The sequence below is a fragment of the Babylonia areolata genome, chromosome 9 (assembly GCF_041734735.1).
Source record: "Babylonia areolata isolate BAREFJ2019XMU chromosome 9, ASM4173473v1, whole genome shotgun sequence".
NCBI classification, from domain to species: Eukaryota; Metazoa; Mollusca; class Gastropoda; order Neogastropoda; family Buccinidae; genus Babylonia; species Babylonia areolata.
The window spans coordinates 6541927-6551926 of record NC_134884.1 but is presented as its reverse complement, the minus strand read 5'-3'; the positions used below and the strand labels follow the sequence as shown (position 1 = coordinate 6551926).

Below are 10000 nucleotides of genomic sequence, written 5' to 3'. Positions count from 1 at the left end.
ATGCATGAGATTGTCAAAGTATCAGTATCAGTATCAGTAGCTCAAGGAGGCGTCACTGCGTTCGGTCAAATCCATATACGCTACACCACATCTTCCAAGCAGATGCCTGACCAGCAGCGTAACCCAACGCGCTTAGTCTGGCCTTGAAAAAAAAAAAAAACAACAACCCCAAAAACAAATTAAAAAAAAGAAGAAAAAATAAAAATAACAAAATTTAAAAATAAATAAATAATAATAATAATAATAATTTAAAAAAACAACAACCAAAAAACCACCAAAACAAACAAAATAATATATAAATACATAAAAATACTACTACTACTACTGATGATGTTTAAAAGGCGCAAAATCTTGATTAAGTCAGTTCTAGGCGCGCGCGCGCGCACGCACACACACACACACACACACACACACACACACACAGAGAGTCCACAAACAAATTTCCTTGGTCTCGGAGTGAAACAGGTCTTGGAGAGCAGCGCCATAGTAACTCTGGGAATCAGCACTCACTATGGACATTTCCAGAGCTCTCCGCCCTGCTTCCCTCGCACCCCGACACCCACCCCACACCCCTAAAGTCAGTGTTCTCGATTCAGCTCACGCATAATGACACCAAACACACCTCCCTTTTGCCTTGAAAGCTCCCATTACTACAGCTGTAAACCCCGTGTTTTAACGAAGTTACAGGTTGCATGAAATCTCATTTGTTTCGGATTATGCGCTGGTGTGAATGAGAACCCAACTGTCGCCAACTGACAAAAAATTAATGGTTCCTGGTGGGAATTGATGGCCACCAGCGCCAGGGAAAGTGTCATGAGTGGGACGCGACGCGAACATTGTCTGTCTCTTCACTCCAGCTCTGCCTCCCGTATAGATATTCCCCCCCCCCTTCTCCCTTGGGGAATTCAGCCAGCTTGGAAAATAAGCGGAACGAACTTTATTGGAATTCTTTTGATGCTTTTTTTGTTTGTTTGTTTGTTTTTTTGCTTCTTTTTTTTCGGAGTCTGCTTCTCTCACTGAGCTTTGAAAGCCAAATGAAATTCGTTGTTGCTGTTGTTGTTGTTGTTGTTGTCCATAGATGCCTCCCCCTTCTCTCAAAGGAATTCAGTCAGGTTCGAAAAAGCCAAACGAATTTTATTATTCGAATACTTTAGTTTTCGAGGGCTGCTTGACTCACCGTACTTTGAATGCCAAAAGGAATTTGTTGCTGTGATTCTTCGCCTTCCTCCTCCTCTTCTTCCTCCTCCTCCTTCTTCCTCCTCCTGTTCCTTCTCCTCCTTCTCCTCCTCCTCCTCCTCTTCCTCCTTCTCCCCTTCTCCTCCTTCTTCTTCTACCCCTCCTTCTTCTTCTTCGTCTTCTTTTTCTTCTTCTTCCTTCTCCTCCTCCGTGTATATGTGAATGTGTGTCTTCATGTTTTACATCTATTTGCCTATTTATCTTTTTTTTTTTTACATTATAGTTATTATTTATTATTTATTTATTTATTTGTGTAAGCTTATCTATCGTTTATTCACCTTTTTTTTTTCCTCAAGGCCTGACTAAGCGCGTTGGGTTACGCTGCTGGTCAGGCATCTGCTTGGCAGATGTGGTGTAGCGTATATGGATTTGTCCGAACGCAGTGACGCCTCCTTGAGCTACTGAAACTGAAACTGAACTCTACTCCTCCTCCTTCTCCTCCTCCTCCACCCCCTCCTCCTCCTTTGCTTCTTCGTCCTCTTCTTCAGACACTGTTTCATGTGGTTAGTTTCCGGGGCCCCCTGCTGCCCCCCAAAACAGAGAGAAGAACCAGTGTACACTCTGTCTGTCTGTCTGTCTGTTTCTACAGACAGTGTAAACAGACCCTGGTGCTTGTCTGTGGATGTAGCACAGCATGCACACACACATTGCTGTACGTAATTCAGTATAACATAGACGAATATATCTTCCGAACATATCAGTTTCGTTTGAAAGCTTTTTTTTTTTTTTTTTTTTTTTTTTTTTTTTGCAAGCTTCTTTATCTTCCAAGCTTGTTTGCTTGAGACTGCCAAGGTAAACAAGCAGTTCTTCTGGTCTCGCTGTGAACAGGTCTTGGAGCGCAAAGCCACAGTAATGCATACCCCATCACATAGAATATTCTGGACCCCCCACCCCCCCCCCCCCCCAAAAAAAAAAGTCAGTGTTCTTGATTCAGCTCACGCATAATGTCACTTTTCACGTCTACCGTCTGCCTCGGAAGCCCCCCCCCTTGTCATTAATGCTGTGAACTTGTTCTCTCGCAGAGTTACAGGCTGCAAGAAATCTCATTTGCTTCGGATTACACTTGGCTTTCACACGTCACACATACAGCCACCAAACACGTCATAGTTTTGACGTCAGAACCCGCATCATCACAACTCTTGATCCTGCACCCGAAGTGATGGCCACAAGCGTCACAGGTTCATTGTCGGATGTTAACATTGATTCCTCTCTCTCTCTCATGCAGTTTTTGTTTTTCTGGGACTCCCCCCCCCCCCTTTTTTTTTTCTCTGGGGAATTCAGCGAGTTTTGAAAGCCAAATGAAACTTGTAATTCTTGTTTCTTCTTCTTCTTCTTGTAGTTGTGTTGTTGTTGTTGTTGTTGTTGTTGTTCTTGTAGTTGTGTTGTTGTTGTTGTTCTTCTTATTTTTCTTGTTCTTTTTGTTCTTTTTCATGTTCGTATTTTTCTTGTTCGTCTTGTTCTTTTTGTTCTTGTTCTTGTTGTTGTTTTTCTTCTTCTTTTTTTTCCTGATGGATGGATACAGGTTTATGTGGTTTGTTTTCTTCACATCGCCAGCAACAGTGGAAAAAAACCCCAGTATATTCACGAACACTGAAAAAACACACACAGTACATTCAACAACAGTGATAAAACAACAACAACAACAACAACTCAGTGTATTCAACAACAGTGATAAAAGCTACAATACATTCAACAACAGTGATAAAAGCTACAGTACATTCAACAACAGTGATAAAAGCTACAGTACATTCAACAACAGTGATAAAAGCTACAATACATTCAACAACAGTGATAAAAGCTACAATACATTCAACAACAGTGATAAAAGCTACAGTACATTCAACAACAGTGATAAAAAGCTACAGTACATTCAACAACAGTGATAAAAACCACAGTATATTCACCAACACTGAAAACAAATACAGTATATTGAACAACAATGAGAAAAACCACAATATAATCAATAACACTGCAAAAAAAAAAAAAAAGAGTATATTTACCAATACTGAAAAAAACACAGTATACTCAACAACAGTGATAAAAAAAACCAAAAAAAAAACAACACACACACAGTATACAACACTGATAAAAGCCACATTGCGTTTTTTTTTTTTTTTTTTTTTTTACTGCGATGATAAAAACCGCAGTATATCCGCCAACACTAATAAAAACCCACCACAGCATAATCAACAGCAGTGATTAAAAAAAAACAACACAGTATAAACACCAGCACCGATAAAAAACTATATATTTTCAACAACACTGATAAAAACTACAAGTGTATTCAGACCTGATATTTATCTTATGGGAGCGGCAACAGCTGAAGGAACTAATCTTCTTTTTTATATCGCGAGGATTTTTGGAGCGCAGTTTGTTTTATCTGTTGGGCACTGTTGGGGGGCCTGGGGTGCTGGTGGTGGTGGTGGTGGTGGTGGTGGTGGTGATGTCTGTGTGTCTGTTTGTGTTCTGCACGCACACACACACACACACACACACACACACACACACACACACACACACACACACACACACACACACACACACGGAGAGACACAAACACAGAAACAGACAGACTGAGACAGACAGACAGACACACACACACACACACACACACACACACACACACACACAGAGCCACACACACACACACACACACACACACACACACACACACACACACACACACAGAGCCTCACACAGACATACAGACACACACACACACACACACACGCACACGTGTGTCAAAATCACTCCTGTGACATCAGCATGAAAGACCGGAGTTGCTGACAGTAACTTAAATCATTCACTTGTTCGCGTGAGATGATAATTATGAATAATTATGTTCTTTGTCAGCAAACGAGTTGGCAGTAAGACAGAAAGAAGGGAAAGAGATCCACAGGAAGACATAAAGAAGGGAAAGGGATACACAGGAAGACAGAAGGAAGGGAAAGGAATCCACAGGAAGACAGAAAGAAGGGAAAGGGATACACAGGAAGACAGAAGGAAGGGAAAGGAATCCACAGGAAGACAGAAAGAAGGGAAAGAGATACACAGGAAGACAGAAGGAAGGGAAAGAAATCCACAGGAAGAAAGAAAGAAGGGAAAGGAATACACAGGAAGACAGAAAGAAAGGAAAGGAATACACAGGAAGGAAGAAAGAAGGGAAAGGAATCCACAGGAAGACAGAAAGAAGGGAAAGAGATACACAGGAAGACAGAAAGAAGGGAAAGGAATCCACAGGAAGACAGAAAGAAGGAAGGGAAAGGAATCCACAGGAAGACAGAAAGAAGGAAGGGAAAGGAATCCACAGGAAGACAGAAAGAAGGCAAGGAATCCACAGGAAGACAGAAAGAAGGGAAAGGAATCCACAGGAAGACCGAAAGAAAGAAGGGAAAGGAATCCACAGGAAGCCAGAAAGAAGGGAAAGGAATCCACAGGAAGACAGAAAGAATGGAAGGAATCCACAGGAAGACAGAAAGAAAGAATGGAAAGGGACACACAGGAAGACAGAAAGAAGGGAAAGGGATACACAGGAAGACAGAAAGAAGGGAAAGGAATCCACAGGAAGACAGAAAGAAGGGAAAGGAATCCACAGGAAGACAGAAAGAAGGGAGAGGAACCCACAGGAAGACAGAAAGAAGGGAAAGAAATCCACAGGAAGACAGAAAGAAGGGAGAGGAACCCACAGGAAGACAGAAAGAAGGGAAAGGAATCCACAGGAAGACAGAAAGAAGGGAGAGGAACCCACAGGAAGACAGAAAGAAGGGAAAGGAATCCACAGGAAGACAGAAAACAAGAAGGGAAAGGAATCCACAGGAAGACAGAAAGAAGGGAAAGGGATACACAGGAAGACAGAAGGAAGGGAAAGAAATCCACAGGAAGACAGAAAGAAGGGAAAGAAATCCACAGGAAGAAAGAAAGAAGGGAAAGGGATACACAGGAAGACAGAAAGAAAGGAAAGGAATACACAGGAAGGAAGAAAGAAGGGAAAGGAATACACAGGAAGACAGAAAGGAAGAAGGGAAAGGAATACACAGGAAGACAGAAAGAAAGGAAAGGAATACACAGGAAGGAAGAAAGAAGGGAAAGGAATCCACAGGAAGACAGAAAGAAGGGAAAGGAACCCACAGGAAGACAGAAAGAAGGGAAAGGAATCCACAGGAAGACAGAAAGAAAGAATGGAAGGAATCCACAGGAAGACAGAAAGAAAGAATGGAAAGGAATACACAGGAAGGAAGAAAGAAGGGAAAGGAATACACAGGAAGACAGAAAGGAAGAAGGGAAAGGAATACACAGGAAGACAGAAAGAACAGAAAACAAGAAAGAGAGAGAGAGAAACGAAACGAAATGAAATTTTATTTTACCAGGGTAATGAGATAAGCAAAACATAATGCTTTTTTTTCCCCACCCAGCTCTGTTTACCGGGAGGGAGGGAGGGAGAGAAAGAGAGAGAGAGAGAACGGCACTGAACACTGGACACTGAAATATTTAATGTCATTAGCTGAAAAGCTCCAGTGACATAGTAGGTACTAATCAGAACAAAATGGTGCAAAACAGATAAAATGGAACACACACACACACACACACACACACACACACACATGTTCAAAAGCATTAATCAATCGAAAAAGAGAATCTTGAGGACATAAATCAACCCCCAACTGAAACACACAGACTCACAAGTATTCAAAAGCATTAATCAATTGAAAAAAAAGAGAATCTTTAGGACAACAATCAAAACCGAACTAAAAAAAAAAACAAAACAACCAAACAAGCAAACAAACAAAATTATTCAAAAGCTTTAATTAACTGAGATGAAGACAAACTGCAATGGCACGTGCAAACATTACTGAACGTGCTTCTGCCTAACTCAAACGAATAATTTTCTGAACATGAATATTATTTTCTTTTGGAAGCTCCTTTTTTTTTTGCCAGCAGGCTCGTGCGCAGCTGAGCTTGAGGGCTGCAACAGTAAACACTAACATCCTTCTGGACTCTATCTGTGCAGGTCTTGGAGTTGCGGAGTCACGGCAACTGGGGAATCATCACCCAGCCATGGAAAGTTCCAGAGCCCCCGAAGCCAGTGGTCTTGATTCGAGTCACGCATAATGCCACCAACAACTAAAGCAACGTCTCAAGTCTGCCCTCAAAGTCCCCCACCCAAATCGTCACTACAAACTGTAAACTGGTGAGTTCTAACGGAGGTATACAGGTTTGCAGGAAATCTCATTTGCATCGGTTCGCGCGCGTGGCTTTGTGTCTGCCTCCTGAGTGTGAACGAATGAGAGAAACTGTTGTTGCCCAAGCTGACAAACTCTTTCCCGGTGAAGTGGCGCCAGAGAGAGAGACAGAGAGAGAGAGAGACAGAGAGAGACAGACAGACAGACAGAGAGAGAGAGAGAGAGAGTTCCACTGTCCAGGACGTGAAAATTACTCCCTCCCACTCTGCCTCATCCAGAGTAGCCCAGCAATTTGGACACTCTCCTGGGGAAACTCAGCGAGTTTTTGATAGCTAGACGACCTTTTAGATTCGATTTTTTTTTTTTTTTTTTTTTTTTACGCGGAGGCTATATATTTCATCGAGCTTTGAAAGCACACACGAACACTATTGGGAGTTTGTTTTTTCGGCGACAGCTTTGTTGACCTTTGAAAAAGGCAAACGAAATATATGGTTCTTTCTTCGTTTTTTTTTTTTTTTCTTTCTTCTTCTTCTTCAGAGGCCGTGTTGTGTTTCGTGTGGTCAGTTTTTCCCACTGCTTCGCCAACACCAGTGATACAAACTAGTGTGGACAGACACAGGGATTTTTTATGGTGGAGGGATAACAGCGATAAAAAAATATATAAAAAACTGGCATAATGATAGACATTGTGATTGTTTGTGGTGGAGGAATAACAGCGAAAAAACAACAACAACAAAATTTTTAAAAAACACACAACGTATAGACATTGTGATTGTCTATGGTGGAAGAATAACTGCGATAAATACGGCGTTTGTAGACATTGTGAATGTTTATGGTGGAAGAATAACTGCGATAAATACGGCGTTTATAGACATTGTGAATGTTTATGGTGGAAGAATAACTCCGATAAAACCAGAGTGTATACACAGTGTTCGTGTAAGGTGGAAGAATAACTGCGATAAAAACAACACGTGTAGACATTGTGAATGTTTATGGTGGAAGAATAACTCCGATAAAACCAGAGTGTAGACACAGTGATTGTCTATGGTGGAAGAATAACTGCGATAAATACGACGTGTAGACATTGTGAATGTCTATGGTGGAAGAATAACTCCGATAAAACCAGAGTGTAGACACAGTGTTTGTCTATGGTGGAAGAATAACTGCGATAAAAACAACACGTGTAGACATTGTGAATGTTTATGGTGGAAGAATAACTCTGTTGAAACCAGAGTGTAGACACAGTGTTTGTCTATGGTGGAAGAATAACTGCGATAAAAACAACACGTGTAGACATTGTGAATGTCTATGGTGGAAGAATAACTCCGATAAAACCAGAGTGTAGACACAGTGATTGTCTATGGTGGAAGAATAACTGCGATAAATACGGCGTGTAGACATTGTGAATGTCTATGGTGGAAGAATAACTCCGTTAAAACCAGAGTGTAGACAGTCATTGTCTATGGTGGAAGAATAACTGCGATAAATACGGCGTGTAGACATTGTGAATGTTTATAGTGGAAGAATAACTGCGATAAATACGGCGTGTAGACATTGTGAATGTTTATGGTGGAAGAATAACTGCGATAAAAACAACACGTGTAGACATTGTGAATGTTTATGGTGGAAGAATAACTCCGATAAAACCAGAGTGTAGACACAGTGATTGTCTATGGTGGAAGAATAACTGCGATAAAAACAACACGTGTAGACATTGTGAATGTCTATGGTGGAAGAATAACTCCGTTGAAACCAGAGTGTAGACACAGTGATTGTGTATGGTGGAAGAATATCTGCGATAAATACGGCGTTTATAGACATTGTGAATGTTTATGGTGGAAGAATAACTCCGATAAAACCAGAGTGTATACACAGTGTTCGTGTATGGTGGAAGAATAACTGCGATAAAAAAACAACAACACGTGCAGACATTGTGAATGTTTATGTCATTGTCTATGGTGGAGGAATAACAGTGATAAAAAAAAAAAAAACAAGCCAAAAAAACAGCGTGTAGACATAGTGATTGTTTATGGTAGAAGAACAACGCTGACAAAAATGAGTGTATGCAGACACAGAGATTGCAAATTGTAGAGGAATTACAGCAATGAAAACCAGAGTGTAGACACAGGAATTGTTTGTGGTGGAAGAGCAAGAACGATTTAAAAAAAACCACCAAAAAATCCCAACAACAGCAACAACAACAACAACCCCCCCCCCCCGCCCCCCCCCCCCCCCCCCCCAAAAAAAAAAAGAGAAAAAAGAAAAAAGAAACAACAACAACAACAAAAAACAACAACAAACCCCCCCCAAAAAAACAACAAAACAAAAACAAACAAACAGCAACAGCAACAACACCCCCCCCCCCCCCAAAAAGAAAAAAGAAAAAAGAAACAACAACAAAAAACAACAACAAAAAACCCCCCAAAAAAACAACAACAACAAAACAAACAAAAAAAACAAACAACCAAAAACAAAACAACATTAAGACACAAAGCGATTGTTGCTGGTGGTGGTGGTGATTGTGGTTGCAGCTGAACAAATTGGAGCTGCTGTTTGGTTTTGTTTGTTTGTTAGTTGGTTTTTTGTTTGTTTTTTGTTGTTTTTGTTTTTCGTTCAGGAAGACTTTCTGGCACAGACAGCACTTTAGGCTGGAGACATTGTGACGATTGTTGTTGTTTTTGTTGGTGGTGGTGGTGGTGTTGGCAGTTGTTGCAGCTGAACAAATTGGAAATTTTGTTATTGTTTTTTTTTTTCTTCTCTGTGTGTGTGTGTGTTTTGTTCTTTCGTTGAGGAAGACTTCCCAAGCAGAGTGTGAACACTGCAGGCTAGAGGCATTGTGACCCAGAGGCGTCTGTGTGTCTGTGTCTGTGTCTGTGTCTCTGTGAGTGCGGAGTTTCCATGGATACCGCGATAAACAAGATGGACGCACTGGTGTGGATGGTGATGGTCGCGTGCTTCTGGTCCGTGACGATGGCTAACCGCAGGTGGGTCACTCCCAAACCTGGATTTGTTGCTGTTGCTGTTGTTGTTGTTGTTGGTAGTGGTGGTGATGGTGGTGGTGGTTGTTATTGTCGTTGTTGTTGTTGGTGGTGGTGGTGTGGTGGTGATGGTGGTGGTGGTGGTGGTTGTTATTGTCGTTGTTGTTGTTGTTGTTGGTGGTGGTGGTGGTAGTGGTTGTTATCATTGGTGGTGGTGGTAGTGGAAGTGGTTGTTATCATTGGTGGTGGTGGTGGTGATCATTGGTGGTGGTGGTGGTGGTAATGATGGTAGTGATGGTGGTGGTGGTTATTGTTGTTGTCGTAGGTGGTAGTGGTGGTTATGATGGTGGTGGTAATGGTGGTGGTGGTGATGGTAGTGGTGGTGGTGATGGTGGTGGTGGTGGTGATGGTGGTGGTTATTGTTGTTGTCGTAGGTGGTAGTGGTGGTTATGATGGTGGTGGTAATGGTGGTGGTGGTGATGATTGTGGTGGTTATTGTCGTTGTCGTAGGTGGTGGTGGTGGTAATGGTGGTGGTGGTGATGATTGTGGTGGTTATTGTCGTTGTTGTTGTTGTTGTTGTTGGTGGTGGTGGTGGTGGTGGTTGT

At 41.7% G+C, this 10000-nt stretch overlaps 1 protein-coding gene across 4 annotated transcripts in view; it reads left to right on the top strand.

Moving 5' to 3' along the window:
- LOC143285704 (glycine receptor subunit alpha-2-like) overlaps positions 1–10000 on the top strand; it is a 97298-nt gene that overhangs the window by 9048 nt on the left and 78250 nt on the right. For 3 of the 4 annotated variants that reach the window (XM_076593112.1, XM_076593111.1, XM_076593109.1), the window contains exons 3-4: positions 6245–6424; positions 9212–9400. Coding sequence is in view for 3 of the 4 variants with exons in the window: in XM_076593111.1 (XP_076449226.1) it covers positions 9315–9400 (86 nt within the window). In the remaining variant the exon portion in view is untranslated. The remainder of the gene's footprint in view (positions 1–6244; positions 6425–9211; positions 9401–10000) is intronic. The other variant, XM_076593110.1, reaches the window with a different exon arrangement.